The sequence below is a fragment of the Stegostoma tigrinum genome, chromosome 3 (genome assembly GCF_030684315.1).
Source record: "Stegostoma tigrinum isolate sSteTig4 chromosome 3, sSteTig4.hap1, whole genome shotgun sequence".
NCBI lineage: Eukaryota > Metazoa > Chordata > Chondrichthyes > Orectolobiformes > Stegostomatidae > Stegostoma > Stegostoma tigrinum.
Window position 1 is genome coordinate 68,016,154 of NC_081356.1, and position 25,525 is coordinate 68,041,678.

Sequence of the window (25,525 nt, forward strand, 5' to 3'; positions counted from 1 at the left end):
CCAGATACATCTTAAAAGACAGTATTGTGTCTGCGTCTACCACCTCCGCTGGCAACGCGTTCCAGGCACCCACCACCCTCTGCGTAAAGAACTTCCCACGCAAATCTCCCATAAACTTTCCTCCTCTCACTTTGAACTCAAGACCTCTAGTATTTGAGACCCCCATTCTGGGAAAAAGGTTCTTGATATCCACCTTGTCTATACCCCTCATGATTTTGTAGGTCCCCCCTCAATCCCCCTCTTTCTAATGAAAATATTCCTAATCTACTCAACCTTTCTTCATAGCTAGCACCCTCCATACCAGGCAACATCTTGGTGAACCTCCTCCGCACCCTCTCCAAAGAATCCACATCCTTATGGTAATGTGGCGACCAGAACTGTACGCAGTACTCCAAATGTGGTCGAGCCAAAGTCCTATACAACTGTAACATTACTTGCCAACTCTTGTACTCAATACCCTGTCTGATGAATGAAAACATGCCATATGTCTTCTTGACCACTCTATTGACCTGCGTTGCCACCTTCAGGGAACAATGGACCTGAACACCCAGATCTCTCTGTACATCAATTTTCCCCAGGACTTTTCCATTTACTGTATAGTTTGCTCCTGAATTAGATCTTCCAAAATGCATCACCTCGCATTTGCCCGGATTGAACTCCATCTGCCATTTATCTGCCCAACTCTCCAATCTATCGATATTCTGCTGTAATCTCTGACAGTCTCCTTCACTATCTGCCACTCCACCAATCTTCATTTCATCTGTAAACTTCCTGATCAGACCACCTTTACCTTCCTCCAAATCATTTACGTTTATCACAAACAACAGTGGTCCCAGTACAGATCCCTGTGGAATACCACTGGTTACAGGTCTCCAATTTGAGAAACCTCCTTCCACTACTACTCTCTGTCTCCTGTTGCCAAGCCAGTTTTTTTATCCACCTAGCTAGCACACCCTGGACCCCATGCGACTTCACTTTCTCCATCAGCCTGCCATGGGGAACCTTATCAAACGCCTTACTGAAGTCCATGTATATGACATCTACAGCCTTTCTCTCATCAATCAACTTTGTCATGTCCTCAAAGAATTCTATTAAGTTGGTAAGGCATGACCTTCCCTGCACAAAACCATGCCCTTTATCACTGATAAGCCCATTTCCTTCCAAATGGGAATAGATCCTATCCCACAGTATCTTCTCCAGCAGCTTCCCTACCACTGACGTCAGGCTCACCCGTCAATAATTATCTGGATTATCCCTGCTACCCTTCTTAAACAAGGGGACAACATTAGCAATTCTCCAGTCCTCCGGGACCTCACCCGTGTTTAAGGATGCTGCAAGGATATCTGTTATGGCCCCGGCTATTTCCTCTCTCGCTTCCCTCAATAACCTGGGATAGATCCCATCCGGAGCTAGGGACATGTCCACCTTAATGCCTTTTAGGATACCCAACACTTCCTCCCTTCTTATGCTGACTTGACCTAGAGTAATCAAACATCTAACCCTAACCTCAACAAACTATGTCATAATTCAGAAAATTTGATCAACTGAGTTCCAATCTATTTGTGCAGGTGAAAATTTTTAAGAAAATATTCCTAAGGCACTATTTAAAGAAAAAAGGTGTGCTCCTTTGACCCAAAAGCTTTTCCTCTCATATTACCAATTTATGGGACCTCTCATCAAAAATAAGCAAAAAAAAACAAGACTTTGAAAACAAATCAATGACTAGAAAGTGCGCTGGGTCACAGCGAGAACATGAAAAGTGTTCATAGAATCTGTCCAGTGAGGAAACAGACGCTTCAGCCCACCAAGTCCACACCACCCCTCAGAACATCCCACCCACACCCATCCCTCATAACCCACCTAATCTACACATCCCTGAACACCATGGGCAATCCACCTAGCCTGCACATCTTTGGGCTGTGAGAGGAAACCGGAGCATCTGATGGTAACCTATGCAGATATGGGGAGAAGGTGCAAACTCCACAAAGACAGTCACCCAAGGGTGGGATCTAACTTGGGTCCCTGGCACTGTGAGGCAGTGATGCTAACCACTGAGCTATCGTTGTAAGTACCATCTCTTTCATATAATTTGTGATTTATTTTATAAAATTTGATTATTCATATCAGAAGCAAATGATAGAAATTTTCATGGCTGACAGCAAATTGCTCATTCGCAATCTCAAAAATAAGGCTGACTGACTCCTAGCGTAAAAAATAAGTGAGTGAGCATGCCAGCTGTATATTTGATTCAGATTTAGAAGCATGAATAATTATTCTTTTCAGAAAATCTTTCTACATTTCTCCCTACAAAGATGAACTTTGTCTTGGTTCAATGTGCACAATTTTTTGCAAGCAGTATGAAAACATGAAGTTTTAATAAATTAATAATAACTCACATTTCACATGAAGATCACTATCCATTTTCTTCTATGGAATGATAATTTAGCAAAGAGAGAAAAGTTTGATCAGGAAAAACAAAAGCTGCTCAGTTTGGAAATTCTCAAATCTTTCAAAAAGAAATCATGATTTACTTAAGGAAATAAAACCCGAAAATATTTGGATGCTGTAAATCAGAAATAGAGATTGCTGGAAAAGCTCAGCAGGTCTGGCAACATCTGTGCACAGAAATCAGAGTTAATGTTTTAGGTTCGGTGACCCTTCCTCAGAACTGATGGTAGCTAGGAACATGTTGGGTTATAAGCAAAAGATAGGGTGTTGGGAGGGGGTAAGGAATAAATGATAGTTCAGGACAGAGCCCAAAAAGAGAGAACAACAGTTGGAAAGACAAAGGAATAGAATTGAAACAAGGAATGTTCCACGTAACCCATGAAGAGATAGGCATAACTGGGGCCCATGCTGGTACAGACGCTCAGCTCCAACACTCTCCTTCCCTCTGGACCAGTCCCTCTGACCTTTTACTCACACTCGATCTGTTCATTGAGAACTGCTGACATGACATTGGTCAGCTCAATTTTCTGCTCCCCTTACCCAATCCAACCTATCTTCTTCTGAACTGACTGCACTCCATGTGTTTTGGTCGAACTCTGACTTTGTCATTAAGCCTGCTGATAAGGCTGGTGCTGTTGTAGTCTGGCGTATTGACCTCTACATTGCAGAGGCAGTTCTCAGGTATCTCCTCCGATCTACTCTCTGGACTATGACTCAACTGTGGCACATTAGGCCATTGTATCATTTTTCGTCACTAACCTTATTTCACCTGGTGACCACCACCCCGCCTCAACAAAAACCCAAGCCTCCAAGCTAATACACCCATTGATCCAAGCTGGGCACACCCATTATTTCAGCCTGTTCCTGCCCCACAGAACTCATCTCTTCCTACTTGACTCGATCTTTTATCCCTGGTCCAGTCCCTGCCCACTTACATCCGTGATTCCTCTGACCCTTTTCGCCAGTTTCGGAATTTCCAGTTTGCACGCTGCAACTGCCTCCTCTTTGCCCTTAAGGTGCAATTTCTTTAAACATCCAGCCCCATCAGGGTGATCTTAGGGCCTGGAGCAAAGGCCTGAACTTTTCCTACCCATCACCACCCTCTTCCGTTTGGCTGAGCTTGTCCCTATCCTCAGCAACTTCTCTTTCAACTCTTCTCATTTTCTTCAGGAAAGAGGGGTGGCCCATGGGTACCAGCATGGATACCAGTTATGCCTATCCTATGGGATATGTGGAACTTTCCTCATTCCAGTCCTATTCCAGACCCCACCCATAGCTCTTTCTCCAATATATCAATGATATCATTGGCGCTGCTTCCTGCTCTTGTCTGGAATTGGAAAGGTTCATCGATTTTGCTTCCAGTTTCCACCCTGCCCTCACTTTCACCTGGTACTTCTTGTTCCGATGAGGCCAACTTTGACATGAGAGCCTCCAAAATGTCTGCCTCCTTCCTCAACTGAGGATTCGTCAGCTCCGTTGTCAACAGGGCCCTCAAACAAGTCCGACCCATCTCCCACACTTTCACCCTCACCTCCTTTCTTCCACCATGCAACAGCGATAGTGTTCCCCTTGTCCATAACAACCATCTCATCACCGTCCACATCCAGAAGATCATCAAATGTCATTTTTGCCACCTCCGGTGAATTGCCACCACCAGACACATATTTCCCTCCCCTCCTTTGTCCACCTTCTGCAGGGACCATTCCCTCTGACACACCCTGGTACACTCTTCTTTCACTCCTAACACCACGCCTCTCACTCCCTCCTCCCACCGCCCCACAGCATCTTCCCCTGCAACCACAAGAGGCGTAACGCCTGCCCATTTACCTCTTCCCTCTCAGGATCCAACTGCCCAAACATACCTTCCAGGTGAAGCAGCACCTCACCTGCACTTCACACACAATCTAGTCTACTGCATTCATTGCTCACAATGCAGTCTCCTCTACACTGGGGAAATGAAGCATAGACAAGATGCCCTCTTCGTAGAACATCTACATTCTGCCTGCAAAATAACACTATGAGCTTCCGCTTTAAAGTGCCTGCTACTTTAACACAACACCTTGTTTCCTGGCCAATATCTTTGTCTCTGGCTTGCTGCAGTGTTCCAGCGAAGTTCAGCACAAGCTGGAAAAACAACATCTCATTTTCCACTTGGGGACTCTGCAGCCCTCTGGACTCAATGTCGAGATCAATAATTTTAGGGCCTGAACTCTCCCGTGTCTCAGCCCCCTACCTCACAGACCAGGCCTTGTTACCACAAAGCCTGCCATTACACACTACCTATTGTTAGTTACTAATAGTTTCCATTAACAGCACTTCACCCTCCTATCCAGATCATTATCCATTCCTTTGTCTGTCCAACTGATCTTGTCTCTCTTTGTGCTCTATCCTTACCTATTGTTTACTCCTTAACCCCGCCCCGCCTCTATCTTCTGCATATAGACCTACACTTTCCTAGATACCATCAGTTCCAAGGAAGAATCACTGGACCCAAAATGTTAACTCAGATTTTTCTCCACAGATGCTGCCAGACCTCCTGAGCATTTCCAGCGATCTATTTTTGTTTCTGTTTTACTTAAACCTCGTTGTGCATGATGCATCTGAATATACAAAAAGGCAGCAGTTCAAGAGGGGATGGCCAGATGGCATTATCGTTGAGAGATAATGGGAACTGCAGATGCTGGAGATTCCAAGATAATAAAATGTGAGGCTGGATGAACACAGCAGGCCAAGCAGCATCTCAGGAGCACAAAAGCTGACGTTTCGGGCCTAGACCCTTCATCAGAGAGGACTGTTAATTCAGTGTAGTTCTGTGTTGTTGAAAAATGCTGTCTTTCAAATGCAATGTTAAACTGAATCCTGGTTATGTTTGTTCAGGTAGGCTTAAAGTATTCTTAAGCATCATTAGCAAGAGAGATAAGCTTTGTCCCTGGTGTGCTGACCAACATTTTCCCTTCAACCAGAAGCAACACAATTACTCTGTGTGCAAACTCACCACTTAACAATGACTACACTTCAGAAGTAATTTGTTGTTTGTAAAGCACTTTGGAGGGTGTTCCTTGTGTGAATTGTTATTCTCCAAATTAAAATGATTCTCTGTGGAAGTAGCAACAACATATTGAAAATATTTATCTTCGACTGCTGCATTGTATAAATGAGAATTAAATAAACGACCTAAGAAAAACCGAGCCAAAAATAAGGTAACGCCAATACCTTTTACAAAGTAAGTATAAATTCAACATTTTATCTTTACCGATTTATTGGGATCACTTATATGATAGTTAATGCTTTCGAGTTTTAAGTTTTCAGACTTGATAAAAGTGTGCAAAAATATATATTGGGAAATAGTCTGAAATACGTCAAAGCATACTGATTGTCTTCCCAACAACATAGTGCTGCAATAGTATGGAGCATAATGTCAAATGAGCAGGCTCAGTGCAGCTGCAGGGTGTTGATGAGTTATCAGTTCTACTTCCCAAACATATGCTCATACTATTTCTCAGTTTTTCAGTTGAAAAGTAGTTAATTGAACAGAATGCCACTTTTTCTTTTGCTGTAGAGCTCATGTTATGATCAACATTCAACCCCATTTCTACCGGTACTGAAAACTGGACAACTTTTCATTAATCTCACCATTGGTGGGGCCTTGCTATGAACAAATTGGTTGGCTGTTGCCTAAAACAGTGATAATACCGCAAGAATTTTACTTCATTGTCTATGAAGTGCTCTGGGACGTAATAAGAGTGCAAGAAATGCTGAATAAATATAACTTCATGTTTTAATTCTTTATAATAAAATATAGTTTCCAAATCTTTAAATGTTATAAATGATTTTGTTTTATTAGTCATTAAAGGAACTTGTAGCTTGGTTGACTGTGCCAGTATTTACTGCCCATTTGTAATTGCATGAGAAGGTGGTACTCAGATGTCTTCTTGAACTGCTGTGGTCTTTTTGATGTAGTTACATCCTCAATGCTGTTAGGGAGCAAACTCCATGATTCTAAATGAAGGAACAGGAATATATTTCAGAGGAGAACTTGCATTTGGTGATGTTCCCATGGGCAGGTAATGGCCTAGTGGTATTATCACAAGACTACTAATCCAGAAATTCAGCTAATGTTCTGGGAACCCAAGTTCAAACGCACCATAGCAGATGAATTTGAATTTAATCAAAAAAAACTTGAATTAATAAGAGATGGTAGGAACTGAAGAATCTGCGATAACAAGGTGTAAAACTGGATGACCACAGCAGGGGGGTAGGAAATCTGACGTTTCGGGGCTGGACCCTTTTTCTGATTTTTTTCTGAAGACGGGTCCAGACCCGAAACGTTAGCCTTCCTGCTCTGTTTACGCTGCTTGGCCTGCTGTGTTCATCCAGCTCTACACCTTGTTATCTCTGGAATTAACAATCTGTGATTTTTGGGACACTCACCTGACTCGCTAATGTCTTTCAGGGAAGGAACCCAACAGCGTGGGAAGTCGCCTATGTCTGTCCTGAATACAAAAAGCAAGATAAATCCAACTGAGCAAACTACCACCCCAACAGTCTCCTCTTGATCATCAGTAAAGTGATAGAAGGTGTCATCAACAGTGCTATCAAGCAGCACCTGCTCAGCAATAACCTGCTCGGTGATACCCAGTTTTGGGTTCCGCCAGGGCCAATCAGCTCCAGACCTCATTACAGCCTTGTTTCAAACATAGACAACAGAGCTGAATTCCACAGGTGAGGTGAGCGTGACAGCCCTTGACACCAAGGCTGCATTCAACCAAGTGTGGCATCAAGGAGGTCTGGCAAAACTGGAATAAATGGGTATGAAGGGGCAAACTTTCTGCTGGTTGGAGTCTGACCTGGGATACAGGAAGATGGTTATGATTTTAGATGTCGGTCATCTCAGCTCAAGGTCATTTTTGCAAGCGTTCCTCAAATAGTATCCGAGGCTCAACCATCTTCAGCTGCTTTATCAACTACCTTCCCTCCACGTTCACTGATGATTGTACAATGTTCAGCACCACTTGCAGATATTCAGATGCTGAAGCAGTCTGTGTTCAAATGTAACAAGACCTGGACAATATCCGGGCTTGGGCTGACAAGTGGCAAGAAACATTAGTGCCACACAAATGCCAGGCAATGATCCTCACCATTAAGAGACAATCTAACCAAATCTAACCACCTCCACCTAACATTCAATGGTGCTACCATCACTGAATCCCTAACTATCAACATCCTTGATGTTACCATTGACCAGAAACTGAACAGGACTCATCACGTGAACACTGTGGCTACAAGAGCAGATCGCAGGCTAGGAATACAGTGGCGAGTAACTGACCTCTTGACTTCCCAAAGCCTGTCCAACATCGACAAGGCATAAGTCAGAAATGTGATGGAATACTCCCCAGTTGCCTGGATGGGAGCAGCTCTGATAATATTCAAGAAGCTTGACAGATACAGGACAAAACAACCTGCTTGAATGGCATCACAGGCACAAGCAGAGTCCATCCACCACCAATGCACAGTAACAGCAGTGTATACTAACTATAAGATGCACTGCAGAAATTCACCAAAGATCTTCAGACAGCAGCTCCAAACCTATGTCTACTTCCATGTATAAGGACAAGGGTGGCAGATACATAGGAACTCAACCACCTCCAATCCACTCACCATCCTGACTTGGAAATATATCGCTGTTTCTTCACTGTCATTCAGTCAAAAGCCTAAGGGTATCATGGGTCACCCCACAGCACACAGACTGCAGTGGTTCAAGAAGGCAGATCACCACCACCTTCTCAAGGACGACTAGGGACGGGCAATAAATGCTGCCTGGCCAGCAACGCCCACATGCAGCAAATGAATAAATGTACCTGCTGCCCTGTCCTTCTAGATGGTCGTGGTTGTACATTTGGAATGTGCCGTCTAAGGACCTTGGTGAATTTCTGCAGTGCATCTGTAGTAGATGGGACAGAGTGGATGTTTGTGCCACTCAAGCGGGCTCCTTTGTTTCCTAATTATTCCATCCCACTCCTGACTTGTGCCATGTAGGTGGTGGACGTTCTTTGGGGAGTCAGGAGGTGAATTACTCACTGCAGGTATAACAGTCCCTATCTGCTCTTGTTGCCACAGTAATAATACAGCTAGTCTAGTTCAGATTACAGTGGGGAACTTAGTGATTAAAATGCCATTGAATGCCAAAGGGAAATGGTTAGCTTCTCTCTTGCTGGAGATGGTAATTACCTGGCACTTGAATGGTTTGAATGTTACTTGCCGTCTGTCAGTTCAAGCCTGGATACTGTCCAGGTCTTTGTGCATTTGAACATGGACTGCTTCAGTACATGGGGAATTGCGAGTGTTGGCTGAATATTATGCAATCAGCAGTAAACATTCTCACGTCTGAACTTACCATGGAGGGATGATCTTCAGTGAAGTTGCCTAAGATGGTTGGGCCTGGCACACTATCCTGTGGGACCCTTGCAGGGCTGTTCTCAAGCTGAAATGGCTGTTTTCCAAAACTACAACCACTTTACTCTGTACTGGGCTTGACTTTAACCTGCATAGAATTTACCCCTGATTCTCATTAATTCTGAAATACAAGCAGAAGGCGCTAGAGATACTGAGCAATTCTGCCAGCATGCGTAGAGAGAAAAATGACATCAGTTCTGGTGAAGGGTAATTGGATTTGAAGTGTTAACTTTGCTTTTCTCTCTACGGTTGCTGTCAGACCTGCTGAGTTTCTGCGACATTTTCCATTTGCATTTCACATTTCCAGCATCCACTGTACTTTGTGATAACAAAGTGTGGAGCTGGATGACCACAGCAGGCCAAGCAGCATCTCAGGGTCACAAAAGCTGACGTTTTGGGCCTGGGCCCTTCATCAGTAAAGGGGGAGGGGGAGAGAGGGAGGTGGATCAGAAGTTAGTTCCGTTAACTCTAGCTTTGTTAGGAATTCTTGATGGCACACGATCAAATGTGGCCTTGTTTTCTAGGATGGTCACTGTCACCTCACCTCTAGTGTTCAGCACTTTTGGAAAAGTATAATTTACTAAAGCTAATTGGATCATTTTGAACTATTAAGATATGAAATTCTAATGACATATTTGATTGAAATGTATGGGTTAAGAACATGAAAGTATTGAATCTTGTCACTTACGTAAGGTTTTGAAGTGCAGACATCAAACCTTTCATAAGTTATACTAACAATTTAGCTGTATCAGATGTGTGAAAGGAGCAATCTTACAGTACATTTTGATTCACAGATTTCCCAATAAAACCTTTACATTTCACAACAGGAACTGCAGCAGAATCACACAAACAGTTTTGTTTTTAAATGGCTCGCTTTTGAAGAGCACCCCTACTCTCCCTGCAAAACTCCATCTACCAAACGAGATAGCACAGTGGTTCAGTGGTTAGCACTGTTGCCTCACAGCACTCGGGATCTGGGTTCAATTCGAGCCTCTGGCAACTGTCTGCATGGAGTTTGCACATTCTCCCTGTGTCTGCATGCGTTTTCTCCCACAGTCCAAAGTTGTGCAGGGTCAGTGGACTGGCCATGCTAAATTGCCCATAGTGCCCAGCGATATTTAGGTTAGGTAGATTAGACAAGGGGAAATTAGGGAATGGGTCTGTGTGGGATGGTCTTTGGAAGTGCAGTGTGGACTTGTTGGGCTGAATGGCCTGTTACCACACTGTAGGGGTTCTGAGAAAAGGGGCAATTTTTCTTGTTCAACTTGCTTCCTGTAACTTCTTTTAGGAAAGAAACACACCTCCTCACTGACAAACTGCTCTAAGAAAAGAAAATAGCTGTGAGGCTTATCTTTATGTTTTGCTAACAGAAGCTGGCACATTAAGTATACAAACTGGCATAAACTTATGGTAAATGGTTGTTGAATTGGAAAAATAAACCTGTACTATCTGATTAAAACTTCATTGGAATTCCATTACTGTCAAAGCAAGGATCCAGCAATTGAAGAGCTATGTTTGCTGCAGCCCATTAACAGTATTGCTCTGCAATTCCAAATAAAGATGAGATTCAAGTCCAATTAGTATTTTCTGTTCCATTAATGAATATGGATTACAAATGAAAATGTCAGTGTGACAAATTTGCACTTAATGTTATTCAAAACACAGACCATAGTTGAGCAGGAAGAAACCTCTAGAAGTGACAAAAGGACACTTAATGCCAACAAGATGTTATCTGCTTCTGATTCAGAGAAAAAAAGTGTCCAGCTACAAAGGCCCTTTGAGCTGAAAGATAAGGCTAAATTTCTTTAGGCATTTTATCCTCCACACCTTAATTATCTTTAAAAAAATATCTTCTATGCTATTTCACAACATGGTAAAGGATTATGGTTTCCACACACATATAACCTATTTCAAAGAAATCTTAGCTGAAGTGACATGTCACTATTCAATAAGGTTAACTGAGTATCCTGTCACATACTTCAAAGAAATTTGTAAAACTAAATAAGAATTTGCTCTTCCTAGGTTATATGCTCTGAAGAAGCATTAACAATTCTCAATGACGAAAAGCATTTCTTTTGGTGTGTTGAATAGTTCTGATAATTTCAATTTTAATTGATCAATTTAGCTGTCATGGAGTGCTAAAAAACAAAGTGTCGTAGCTAATAGGCCCATTGAAAAGCAAACTTTTTCTGGTTCTTTTGTTTATTGTTAGTTTCAATGAAAGGGTTTCACTTTGCAATTTAGACAGGATCAAGTCCTCTATTCACCATAATGAATGTCAAATGAGTTCAGAAAAATATACCTTATAAAGTAATGTCTAATGTGTTAATGGTCAGGTTTTGAATTGTCACAGAAAGGTGGAGTCAGGAATTAATAGCACTATTCTCCACCAATTCAAGTGATTTAATTAAGTATCTGTCCAATAATTCAATGTTTTTTGATGTGTGTTACAGTATGCTGTACAGTCACAAATGAGTAAGAATAATAAATATTTTTGTTGCAAACTTGGGTTGAGTACTTGTGGTTTAGAAGGCAGGATGTTAGAATTTGTTATTTGTGAAATGTTGGTGATTGTAAAATGTTAGTGTCTGTAAAATGCTATGGGGAAAGCAGTGTGTGGTCTCTCTAAAAGATGATGTGTTTTCTCTATGCTTAGAGATTCAGAAAGGATGTCAGTAATTTGGCAGGTGCACGGGACACCTGAATTGAAACATTTGTATTGAAAGGCTGTACTGCTAGCAGGCAAAGCAGCACGTTTACCAAGACAACAGGTTTTTGAATTTTGCCAATTAATTTCAACCAGGCCCTGAGATACCAAGATTTAAATTTGATGGCTGTGACAAAATAGGACCAATCCTCTTGTAAGAAATTGATATGGCATCAAGGGTATAAAAGATGAGGGCATTTGGAAAAGCCGGGGGGGGGGGCAGCCAACTGTCATCTGCCAAGAGAACAGCTCGCAGCTCTAAAAGAAAGAATCACTGGCTCTCACAGAATTCTCTAAGCCTTAGAGTAAGCTTCATCTAAATTAAAGGTATCTACAGCAAACATAGTTAGTGTTCCTGACAAAAGAATTCAATGGAAAAGGCAGAGAACATTCTGAAAGCTGTAACTTTGAGAAATTTTTTATAATTTTACAAAAGTGGGATTTTACTTATTGGAACAGCATACCTGTATAATCTTGTTTTATTTGGGAAGAGTCAGTGGGTTAGAAGATTTGTTAACAGTTTAGTTAGTTTGTTCAGCATTAGAGTTAGATAAATTGTTACTTGTTCACTATAAAGAATGTCAGTGTTTTTTTTATTTAAACACTCCTGTATAACAGACTGGGGTCTTTTTAACAGATTATAGGGAGAGGCATGCCTCTCTGGATGTTTCATCAGAGAGGGGGATGGGGAGAGGGTTCTGAAATAAATAGGGAGAGAGGGGGAGGCGGACCGAAGATGGATAGAGAAGAAGATAGGTGGAGAGGAGAGTTAGGTAGGGAGGGGATAGGTCAGTCCAGGGAGGACGGACAGGTCAAAGAGGCGGGATGAGGTTGGTAGGTGGGAAGTGGAGGTGCGGCTAGAGGTGGGAGGAGGGGATAGGTAAGAGGAAGAACAGGTTAGGAAGGCGGGGACAAGCTGGGCTGATTTTGGGATGCAGTGGGGGGAGGGGACGAGCTGGGCTGGTTTTGGGATGCGGGGGGGGGGCGAAGGGGAGATTTTGAAGCTTGTGAAGTCCACATTGATACCATTGGGCTGCAGGGTTCCCAAGTGGAATAGAAGTTGCTGTTCCTGCAACCTTCGGGTGGCATCGTTGTGACACTGCAGGAGGCCCATGATGGACATGTCGTCTGAGTAATGGGAGGGGGAGTTAAAATGGTTCGTGACTGGGAGGTGCAGTTGTTTACTGCGAACCACGCAGAGGTGTTCTACAAAGCAGTCCCCAAGCCTCCGCTTGGTTTCCCCAATGTAGAGGAAACCACATCGGGTACAGTGGATACAGTATACTACGTTGGCAGATGTGCAGGTGAACATCTGCTTAATATAGAAAGTCATCTTGGGGCCTGGGATGGGGGTGAGGGAGGAGGTGTGGGGGCAAGTGTAGCACTTCCTGCGGTTGCAGGGGAAGGTGCCGGGTGTGGTGGAGTTGGAGGGGAGTGTGGAGCGAACAAGGGAGTCACGGAGAGAGTGGTCTCTCCAGAAAGCAGACAAGGGTGGGGATGGAAAAATGTCTTGGGTGGTGGGGTTGGATTGTAAATGGCGCAAGTGTAAGAGGATGATGCTTCTTCAGAAGGGTCTCCACCCAAAACGTCAGCTTTCCTGCTCCTCTGATGCTGCTTGGCCTGCTGTGTTCACCCAGCTCAACACCTTGTTATCTCAGTTTGAAAATGGTTATGTTTAGGATAAATAGGCATTAAAATTTACTTATAATATTGCAATGTTGACACATTAACAAAGTGTCAAAGCCAATGTTCAGGTTATATTAATTTAGGTAGCTATAAATTTTAAAAGAAGCTCACATATGCATTCACAATTTTAAAAAAAATCTACTTCTTCCTTATTGCTTGCGCTTGGAGTCATCTCAGTAAAAATGTAAGAAGTACAATTTGTTTCAGACATCACTGTCCAATCATAGACCAAGATTAACTTGCAATGGCTTCTTTGGCGTTTGCATTGTTTCATATGGTGCCCTCAAGAATCTATTCCTGCCATAAACCCCACACTCTCCAACCTTTCTTTCTTGTCTACAACAGCATCCAAGAACAGTCAGTTAATGTTCACGTATACTGACAGCACTTAGCTTGACCCCAGCCCACCTCTCTCAACTCGTTCACTGTTGCTCAAGTATCAGACTGCATGTCTAACAATCAATAAGAAAACAATTTTCCTCTAAATAAGTACTGGCAAGATTGTAAGCACTTCTTTCAAACCCTACTCTAAACTCAAAACTTCAATCCTCCCTCTGAGAATAGTTTGGGATTAAACTGGCCAGTTCACATTCAACTACAACACCTTGATCAGATCGGCCAATAGCCCAAGAAGTGGCAGATGGAATTTAAAATCAGACAAATGTGAGGTGTTGCATTTTGGTAAGGCAAATCAGGGCAGGATTTATACAGTTAATGGTAGGGCCTTGGAAAGTTGGGCCGAACAAAAGGACCTAAGGATGCAAATGCACTGTTCCTTGAAAATTGAGTCCCAGGTAGACAGGGCGATGAAGAAGGCATTTGGCATGCTTGCCTTCATTGGTCAGTGCTTTGAGAATTGGATTGGGATGCCATGTTGCAGCTGTCCAGGATTTAATTAGGCCACTTTTAGAGTACTGCTTACAACTCTGGTCTCCCTCCTACAGAAAAGATGTTGTTTAAATTGAAAGGGTTCAGAAAAGATTTACAAAAATGTTATCAGAGATAATGGGAACTGCAGATGCTGGAGAATCCAAGACAACAAAATGTGAGGCTGGTTGAACACAGCAGGCCAAGCAGCATCTCAGGAGCACAAAAGCTGATGTTTCGGGCCTAGACCCTTCATCAGAGAGGGGGATGGGGTGAGTGTTCTAGAATAAATAGGGAGAGAGGGGGAGGCGGACCGAAGATGGAGAGAAAAGAAGATAGGTGGAGAGAGTATAGGTGGGGAGGTAGGGAGGGGATAGGTCAGTCCAGGGAAGACGGACAGGTCAAGGAGGTGGGATGAGTTTAGTAGGTAGATGGGGGTGCGGCTTGGGGTGGGAGGAAGGGATGGGTGAGAGGAAGAACAGGTTGGACTGGTTTTGGGATGCAGTGGGTAGAGTGGAAGAGCTGGGCTGGTTGTGTGGTGCAGTGGGGGGAGAGGACGAACTGGGCTGGTTTAGGGATGCAGTTGGGGAAGGGGAGATTTTGAAACTGGTGAAGTCCACATTGATACCATTAGGCTGCAGGGTTCCCAGGCGGAATATGAGTTGTTGTTCCTGCAACCATGAGATGACATTCCACATTAAGCAGAGGTTCACCTGCACATCTGCCAATGTGGTATACTGCATCCACTGTACCTGGCGTGGCTTCCTCTACATTGGGGAAACCAAGCGGTGGCTTGGAGACCACTTTGCAGAACACCTCCGCTCAGTTCGCAACAAACAACTGCACCTCCCAGTCACAAACCATTTCCACTCCCCCTCCCATTCTTTAGATGACATGTCCATCATGGGCCTCCTGCAGTGCCACAATGATGCCACCCGAAGGTTGCAGGAACAGCAACTCATATTCCGCCTGGGAACCCTGCAGCCTAATGGTATCAATGTGGACTTCACCAGTTTCAAAATCTCCCCTTCCCCAACTGCATCCCTAAACCAGCCCAGTTCGTCCTCTCCCCCCACTGCACCACACAACCAGCCCAGCTCTTCCACTCCACCCAGTGCATCCCAAAACCAGTCCAACCTGTTCTTCCTCTCACCCATCCCTTCCTCCCACCCCAAGCCACACCCCCATCTACCTACTAACCTCATCCCACCTCCTTGACCTGTCTGTCTTCCCTGGACTGACCTATCCCCTCCCTACCTCCCCACCTATACTCTCTCCACCTATCTTCTTTTCTCTCCATCTTCGGACCGCCTCCCCCTCTCTCCCTATTTATTCCAGAACCCTCACCCCATCCCCCTCTCTGATGAAGGGTCTAGGCCCGAAATGTCAGCTTTTGTGCTCCTGAGATGCTGCTTGGCCTGCTGTGTTCATCCAGCCTCACATTTTGTTGTCTTTACAAAAATGTTTCTGGGTTTGGAGGGTTTGAGCTATAGAGGGAGGCTGAATAGACTGAGGCTTTTTCCTTGGAGCATTGGAGACTGAGGGATGACCTCATAGAGGTTTATGAAATCATGAGGGACATGGATAGGGTGAATAGCCAAGGTCTTTTTTCCCTGAGTTGGAAGTCCACAACAAGAGGGCATAGGTTTCAGCTGAGTGGGGAAATATTTACAATGGGCCTAAGGGGCAACTTTTTCATGCAGAGGGTGGTGTGTGTATAGAATGAGCTGCCAGAGGAAGTGGTGAAGGCTGGTTCAATTACAACATTTACAAGGCATCAGGACAGGTATATGATAGGAAGGGTTTAGAGGGATATGGGCTAAATGCTGGCAAATGGAACTAGATTTATTTAGGATACCTGGTCGGCATGAACAAGTTTAACTGAAGGACCTGTTTCTGTGCCATACAACTGTATTACTCTAAAACTTCAAGATGAACCTCTGATCTTATGATTACATCATCACAAAAACCATCTGCTTCTTCCTCTACAACATTGCCTGGCTTCACCCGTGGCTCAACGCATGAGCCGCTACATCCTTTATTCAAGCTTTTGTCTTCTTTGGCCTTGATTATATTACTGCTCCTTTCCTGTCACTGGGTCAAAATCCTGGAACTCCCTCCCTAAAGGTATTGTGGGTCCACCTAGACCAAATGGTCTGCAGGATTTCAGCAGCTTACTGCCACCTTCTCAAGGGAAATAAATGTTGGCCTGGCTGGTGATGCTTCCAATCATGAGTGAATAAAGAAAACAAAAAGGTCCAACAACATCTGTGCAGAGTGAAACAATTTGAGTCTATTTTTGTTCTTCTTCTTGATTTTCGAACCTTTTCTTGCCTGCAAATGCTGTTCCCTGACCTGCTGATTTTCTCCAGCAACTTCCGTTTTTTTTGTATTCCCAGTGACCATAGTACTTTGTCTTTATTGAAAATTCCCTACTTTGAAATCTCTTCATGGTCTCACCCAGCCCTATCTATATACAGGATAATAAAATGTGAGGCTGGATGAACACAGCAGGCCAAGCAGCATCTCAGGAGCACAAAAGCTGACGTTTCGGGCCTAGACCCTCTGATGAAGGGTCTAGGCCCGAAACGTCAGCTTTTGTGCTCCTGAGATGCTGCTTGGCCTGCTGTGTTCATCCAGCCTCACATTTTATTATCTTGGAATTCTCCAGCATCTGCAGTTCCCATTATCTCTGATACTATCTATATACACTTCTCTAACCCTACAACATTCAACTGTGCCCATTTAGCTCTGGCCGCTTGTATATTCCCCACTTCAATTGTTCTACCATTGATGGTCACACATTTAATTGCCCAGGTATTAAACTTCCTCCCTAAATATCTCTCCCTCTAACCCCTATTTCCTTCTTAAAGACACTACTTGAACTCTATCTCTCTGAGTAAGCTTTTGGTTATCTGACCTCGTATTTCCTTTGTTTTGACTTGTGTCATATTTTGTTTTTTAAATATTCTGTGAAGCATCTTGGGGCATTTGTATGTTAAAGGAACTATCTAAACGTAATTTGCTGTTGTCATCATTATCCACTTGTCTCCTGGTGCTGCCTCTGGCTGACATTTTCTTAGCATACTTCCACAAAACAATGACACTTGAGCATTTTCTGCTTCCCACACCAACGTCCAATATGAGGCAATACATTTATTTGCCGATCAAGATGGAACTTCTTCGACTCTCAGGTAACTGATATATTAAGATATTACAGCAGAGCTGATGAGCACAACCAGAATGGTTGCTAGACAAACAGTTCTTAAATATCAAGGCAGGCTGAGGGAACTGTGATGGTTTCATTGGAAAAAATAAATGTCAAGGATTACAATTTTAAAATAGCCGGTATATTCTGTGCAGTTAGTGATGCGGACTTAAGCAGAGGAAAGGGCAAAAGACCATCAGGAGAAAACATAAAACCAGAGGGACAGATTTTCACTATTGAGATGATTACTATGAGTCAGGAATTCCGCAAGCAGTAGAACTGCCTCAATAGAGAGTGCCCCCTTGGAACATGGGCAGTCATCAGGATCCATGCTGAAATGATATAGAATAAAAGCTTAAATATCTATAAAAACCTTCACCATACTAAAATAAAACACGTTCATGAAAAACTATTGAAGTCTCAAGAACTTAATGTCTTATAGAAATAAACTTCATTCAAATTCCATATCAAATACAGCTAATCTTTAACAACCCTTTTGAACTGTCAATCAAACTCTGAATTTAAGAGAGCACATCTGAGAAAAGGTAACTTGTGGAAAGCAGCCAAACATTCATAGTGACACAATGGTAACCCTTGGGGAAATGTCAAAATACCTCCAGTGTAATTGCTAGAACAGTATTCTTTCAACAGTTACTGATACAACCAGACTGCTTCTTTAACTTTTGAAAGTGATGGGGATTTAAATAACTTCTCATCGTGATGATTCTTCAGAGTTTATCTACCTTCCAAGAGCATTTATTGCTATTCTAAATACTTGTGACTCAGTCTCCAGCTGCAGTTATTAATATCAGTCATGTAATCTCCTGAAAATTAACGTCAGCAGTTCTGAGCGAAACCTTCCTTTTTTGCATAAATTGGAAACATTTTTTTGGGAAATTCTCAGGTGTTTGCAAAATTAGTTCCAAAATTAGTCATCAAAAGAAGAGTTACACTTGGCGCTATTATGAAACTGGAACTAGGCATAGTGACCCAAAGATCAATATTCTTTGTAAATGAACTCTAAAAGTGGGGCTGGGACTGATCTACTCTGTTGTATTGTCTGTACAATTATGCTCATATGCTTATCTTATAAACACAAAAAATAGGAGCAGGAGTAGGCCACTTAGCCCTTTCAGCTTGCTCTGCCATTCAATATGATCATTACCGAATATCCAACTCAGTACCTTGTTTCTGCTTTTGTTTCATATCGTTTGACCTTTTTAGCATGAAGAACTACATCTATTTCCTTCTTAAATCTATTTACTGTTTTGGCTTCACCTGCTTTCTACGGCAGAGATTTTGACCACCTCACCGTGCTTTTTCACATAGTTCTGGCCTTTAGGTCTGAAATATCCTTTCAGTCACTTCCAATGGTTTGAGATGCTTCTTGAAATACCTGTTTTCTAAATCTATATTCTTCCTATTTTGAAAATCTATCTCATGACCTTGGGGTTATACAGAATACATAGAATTCTCAGCAACAAATTGCAAATCCAAACAAACAATATTAGATTTATTTAATTGCTGGTTTGAATCAACCTTTTGTGCACTTTTTCTTCTTTTTACTAATGTCCTTACATGCAATTCTCACCTTCACAAAACTGTACATACTTCCTTGAAAACTACTTAATTTCAAATAAATAACAACTGCAGCTTGTATTTCTGTAGCGACTCCAGTGTGGCATCTGGATGAAATATACGCCATTAAATCTCAATAGTTAATACTGTGAAAAATAGTGAGCTGGAAATCATTTCTATTGACCTATCTGCCACAATCATCAGCTTATGTGATAAAAATTGACACCATTGCAGAAAGCATCTCACACAGTCATAGACTCATACGGCACAGAAACAGGCCCTTTGGTCCAACTAGTCCATGTTGACAAGGTTTCCCAAACTAAACTGGTCCCGTTTTCCAGCATTTGGTCCATATCCCTGCAATCTTTTCCCATCCACGCACCTGTCCAAGTTTCTTTTAAATGTTGTAATTGCACCTGCTTCTACCACCTCCTCTGGCAGTTCATTCTTGGCCTGCTATAAGAGGAATGTTATAAAACTGGAAAGGGTGCAAACAAGATTGACAAGGTGTTGTTGAGACTGGAAGATTTGAGTTATAGGGAGATCCTCGGGCATAAGAGGCTGAGAGTTGACTGGTAGAGATTCATAAAGTCTTCAGGGGCATCCCAGGGTAGGGAAGTCCAAAACTAGAAGGCATAGGTTTAAAGTGAGATGGAAAAGATTTAAAAGGGACCTGAGGGGCAATGTTTCACACAGAGGGTGGGACCGAGCTGCCTTTAAAGGCAAAAATGGTCTACTTCTGCTCCAAAATCTTTTTTTTACTCCTGTATGACCTTTGCTTCTTTGTTTAATCCATTCAAACTATGGCATAAGCTTGTAGTTTTCTATCTGTAAAGATGACGACAGGGAAGTTGCTCTCTTGTAGTATGGGAAGGTCCCTCTCTAACTCAATGCTCAATGTGGGAGCTCAGGGACAGGGCTGATGTCCCCAACTCCTTCATGTGCAGGAAGTGTGTCCAGCTGCAGCTCCTGTTAGACCGCATGACAGCTCTGGAGCTGCGGATGGCCTCACTTTAGAGCATACGCGATGCTGAGGGGGTCGTGGATAGCACATTTAGCAATTTGGTCACACCGCAGATTAGGATGGCTGAGGGAGATAGCGAATGGGTGACCAAAAGGCAGAGGAAGAGCAGGAAGGCAGTGCAGGTGTCCCCTGTGGTCATCTCCCTCCAAAACAGGTATTCCGTTTTGGATACTGTTGGGGGAGATGGCTCACCAGGGGAAGGCAGCAGTAGCCAGGTTCATGGCACAATGGCTGGCTCTGCTGTACAGAAGGGCGGGAAAAAGAGTGGAGGGGTGATAGTCATTGGGGATTCAATTGTAAGGGGAGTAGGTAGGCGGTTCTGTGGTCGAAAACGGGAGTCCTGAATGGTATGTTGCCTCCCAGGTGCACGGGTTTGGGATGTCTCAGATCGGCTGCAGAACATTCTGAAGGGGGAGGATGAACAGCCTGTTGTCGTGGTGCATACAGGCACCAACGATACAGGCAGAAAATGGGATGAGGTCCTTCAAGCAGAATTTAGGGAGTTAGGAGCCAAGTTTAAAAAGTAGGACCTTAAAGGTAGTAATCTCAGGATTGCTACCAGTGCCACATGCTAGTCAGTGCAGAAATCAAAGAATAGCCAGGATGAATGCGTGGCTTGAGAGATGGTGCAGGAGGGAGGGGTTCAGATTTTTGGGACATTGGAACCGGTTCTAGGGAAGGTGGGACTATTACAAAATGGACGGTCTACACCTGAACCGGACTGGAACCAATGTCCTTGGGGGTGCTTTTGCTAATGCTGTGGGGGAGGATTTAAACTAATGTGGCAGGGGGATGGGAACCAAATATTGGACAGAAAAGAGGTAGAAACGGAAGCCTGTAGGGAACTAGATAATGGAGTCAGTGTGACTAAAGGGAATAGTAGTCGGGGAGCAGATGATGAACACAAAGGGACAGGTGGTCTGAGGTGCATTTGTTTTAATGCGAGAAGTGTAGTAGATAAGGCAGATGAACTTAGGGCTTGGATCGGTACCTGGAGGTATGATGTTATTGCTATTACTGAGACTTGGTTGAGGGAAGGGCATGACTGGCAACTAGTTGTCCCAGGATATCGATGCTTCAGGCGGGATAGAAAGGGAGGTAAAAGGGGTGGAGGAGTTGCAGTACTGCTCAAAGACGATATCACAGCCGCACTGAAGGAGGGCCCCATGGAGGACTCAAGCAGTGAGGCAATATGGGTAGAACTCAGAAATAGGAAGGATGCAGTAACAATGCTGGGGCTGTACTACCGGCCTCCCAACAGCGAGCGTGAGATAGAGGTACAAATATGTAAACAGATAATGGAAAGGTGTAGGAGAAACAGGCTGGTGGTGATGGGAAATTTTAATTTTCCCAACATTGACTGGGATTCACTCAGTGTTATGGGTCAAGACGGAGCAGAATTTGTAAGGTGTGTCCAGGAGGGCTTTCTAGAGCAGTGTGTATGTAGTCCAACTCGGGAAAGGGCCATACTGGGCCTGGTGCTGGGGAATGAACCTGGCCAGGTGGTTGATATTACAGTAGGGGACTACTTTGGAAATAGTGACCACAATTCTGTAAGTTTTACAATGCTCATGGACAAGGATAGGAGTGGTCCTAAAGGAAGAGTTCTAAACTGGGGGAAGGCTGACTATACCAAGATTCGGCAGGATCTGACGCATACAGATTGGGAGAAACTGTTTGAAGGTAAATCCACATTTGATATGTGGGAGGCTTTTAAGGAGAGGTTGATTAGCGTGCAGGAGAGACATGTTCCTGTGAAAATGAGGAATAGAAAAGGCAATAAAAGGGAGCCATGGATGACAGGTGAAATTGTGAGACTAGCCAAGAGAAAAAAGGAAGTATACATGAGGTCTAGGTGATTGAAGACAGACGAAGCCTTGCAAGAATAACGGGAATGTAGAGCGAATCTGAAACGAGGGATTAAGAGGGCTAAGAGAGGGCATGAGATATTGCTGGCAAACATGGTTAAGGAAAATCCCAAAGCCTTTTATTCACATATAAAGAGCAAGAGGGTAACGAGAGAAAGGATTGGCCCACTTAAGGACAAAGAAGGAAAGTTATGTGCTGAGTCAGAGAAAGTGGGTGACATTCTTAACGAGTACTTTGCATCGGTATTCACCAAGGAGAGGGACATGACGGATGTTGAGATTAAGGATAGATGTTTGCTTAGTCTAGGTCAAGTTGACATAAGGAAGGAGGAAGTGTTGGGTATCCTAAAAGATATTAAGGTGGACAAGTCCCCAGGTCCGGATGAGATCTATCCCAGGTTATTGAGGGAAGCGAGAGAGGAAATAGCTGGGGCCCTAACAGATATCTTTGCAGTGTCCTTAGACATGGATGAGGTCCCAGAGGACTGGAGACTTGCTAATGTTGTCCCCTTGTTTAAAAAGGGGAGCAAGGATAATCCAGGTAATTATCGACCGTTGAGCCTGATGTCAGTGGTAGAGAAGCTACTGGAGAAGATACTGAGGGATAGGATCTATTCCCATTTGGAAGAAAATGGGCTTATCAGTGATAGGCAACGTGGTTTTGTACAGGGAAGGTCATGTCTTACCAACTTAATAGAATTCTTTGAGGACGTGAAAAAGTTGATTGATGAGGGAAAGGCTGTAGATGTCATATACATGGACTTCAGTAAGGCGTTTGATAAGGTTCCCCATGGCAGGCTGATGGAGAAAGTGAAGTCACATGGGGTCCAGGGTGTACTAGCTAGATGGATAAAAAACTGGCTGGGCAACAGGAGACAGAGGGTAGTAGTAGAAGGGAGTTTCTCAAATTGGAGACCTGTAACCAGTTCCACAGGGATCTGTGCCGGGACCACTGTTGTTTGTGATATATGTAAATGATCTGGAGGAAGGTGTAGGTGGTCTGATCAGCAAGTTTGCTGATGACACTAAGATTGGTGGAATAGCTGATAGTGAAGGGGACTGGCAGAGATTACAGAAGAATATAGATAGACTGGAGAGTTGGGCAGATAAATGGCAGATGGAGTTCAATCCGGGCAATTGCGAGGTGATGAATTTTGGAAGATCAAATTCAAGGGCGAACTATACAGTAAATGGAAAAGTCCTCGGGAAAATTGAAGAGAGATCTGGGTGTTCAGGTCGATTGTTCCCTGAAGGTGACAACGCAGGTCAATAGGGTGGTCAAGAAGACATATGGCATGCTTTCCTTCATTGGGCGGGGTATTGAGTACAAGAGTTGGCAGGTCAAGTTGCAGTTGTACAGGACTTTGGTTCGGCCACATTTGGAGTACTGTGTACAGTTCTGGTTGCCACATTACCAAAAGGATGTGGATGCTTTGGAGAGGGTGCAGAGGAGGTTCACCAGGATGTTGCCTGGTATGGAGGGTGCTAGCTATGAAGAGAGGTTGAATAGATTAGGATTATTTTTATTAGAAAGACGGAGATTGGGGGGCGGACCTGATTGAGGTCTACAAAATCATGAGGAGTATAGAAAGGGTGGATAGCAAGAAGCTTTTTTCCTCAGAGTGGGGGACTCAATTACTAGGGGTCATGAGTTCAAAGTGAGAGGAGGCAAGTTTAAGGGAGATATGCGTGGAAAGTTCTTTACACAGAGGGTGGTGGGTGCCTGGAATGCGTTGCCAGCAGAGGTGGTAGACGCAGACACGTTAGCGTCTTTTAAGATATATTTGGACAGGTACGTGGATGGGCAGGGAACAAATGGGCACAGACCGTTAGAAAATAGATGACAGGTTAGACAGAGGATCTTGATCAGCGCAGGCTTGGAGGGCCAAAGGGCCTGTTCCTGTGCTGTAGGCTTCTTTCTTTGTTTGTAACATGTGATCATTTCCAATGCAAGAAATCCCTCCAAATCCATTACCAAAGTTTGCAGTGTGCTTTCGTACTCTGCATGACTTTGTTATCAATACCCCTATCATCCTTGCAATTGTCAGTGTAGAAAGATTAAATCTGCTTGCCAGATTTACAAAATGTAGTCTGTAAAAAATTTGTCTCACATTTAAAGCCATAATAACTCGGTTAAAATCACATGCCAATGGGAGGCTTACAACAGAGAGTAGAGGCATTCTCCCAATACCTTTTACAGACTTTGATTCTCCTCCTTACCCTGTAAATCTGTAACTTTACAGCCTGGCATACTTCTCTGTCTAGTCTTACCAATAAGACAGGGGATCAACCCTGGTTTGAAGAGTGCAGGAGGGCACGCCGGGAACAACCCCAAGCATACTTAAAAATGAGGTGTCAACTGGGTGAAGCTACAGAACAGGCCTACTTGCATGCCAAAGAGCAGAACAACATGCGCTAGACTGATGTAAGTTACACCAAAACCCATAAATCAGATCTAAGCTCTGCAGTCCTGCCACATCCAATCATGGAAAGTGGTGGACAATTAAATGAGTCACTGGAGGTGGCGTCTCCACTAATATCCATGTCATCAAACATAAGGGAGTACAGCATATCAGCACAAAAGACGAGACTGAAGTATCTGCACCCACTGCAGACAGAGGTGTCAGATTAATCTTGGTCTCCTCTTGAAATCCTCCATATCATAGACACCAGTCTTCAACCAATTCAATTCACTCCACATCAAATTAAGAAACACTGACGGTACTGGATACTACAATGCCCCTGACAAACAAGGTGACTGATTCACATTTATAAAGCCTTTGGCTTACTGGTTAAATGTAACAGCTTATAGCAACTGAGGACAGGGAATAAGTTAGCTCGAGAGATTTTTAATCAACAGAAAAAGACAGTGCCTTCCTTTCCAGCAGTCTGATGGCTTCTGACCCAACAATCATACCGATAAGCTGTTTAGCTACCTGGGAGCCAAGCTCAGTTGTTGTCAGGCAGGAGGCCTTTGTCATCAGCTACTGATCACTATTCGACTGACCAATCAGCTATTTGTTGACGGCCAAACCTAATTTTGTACATATTGCTGAGTTCCAGCAACTAACCCTCCCCCATTGCATAAACAAACAGTGCTCACTAAGAGTGTTGATAACCTGCTTTTAAAAAATGCAGTAATCCTTTCCACAATCCTCTGTTTTAAAAATAGTCATTTTCCAATTTTAATCCTCAATCGAACATTGAGAAAAAATGCAAAGATCTAGTCTTTACAAAGCATAATCTCCTAACCCAACAACCATAGCTTAAGTATTTCTCAATATTCAGGGCTTGAGCGAATTGTTCAACGATGGGATACATTTGAACATATCAATAAAATTAGTATTCATTCTATGCATTAATTTCTCCTTGTAAACAAAAGGCAAAAAAAACACATCAAATCTTAAAACAATAATTGGAAACCAACATCCTAACATCTCAGCAATGCTCAATAGAATAAAAAATGACCAAACCCCAGTATTTTACAAATTCTATTTCTAGATTGTTTTCTGACTGTAGGTGGAGGAATACGTATATTGGGGAATGGAACATATGTCCATTTTGAGCATCTTGTGACAATATCAGAATTAGCTCAAGTGTACAAGTAAAACAAAGAACTGTGGATGCTGGAGATCTGAACCAAAATGCAGCCGAGTACATTGAATACCACATGATAAGATAGTCAA

The 25,525-nt window shown here is 43.3% G+C and overlaps 1 protein-coding gene across 2 annotated transcripts in view; it reads right to left on the minus strand.

Annotated features, from left to right (window-relative positions):
- The window catches only part of mfsd3 (major facilitator superfamily domain containing 3), a 117,664-nt gene that overhangs the window by 12,571 nt on the left and 79,568 nt on the right, over window positions 1-25,525 (minus strand). Inside the window, exon 7 of one of the 2 annotated variants that reach the window (XM_059644659.1) lies at window positions 6,879-6,941. The exons of the other annotated variant lie outside the window; for it this stretch is intronic. Within the exon in view, the coding sequence (XP_059500642.1) occupies window positions 6,888-6,941 (54 nt within the window). The 3' untranslated portion in view covers window positions 6,879-6,887. Of the gene's footprint in view, window positions 1-6,878; window positions 6,942-25,525 lie in introns of those variants that run through there. 2 annotated transcript variants of the gene reach the window in all.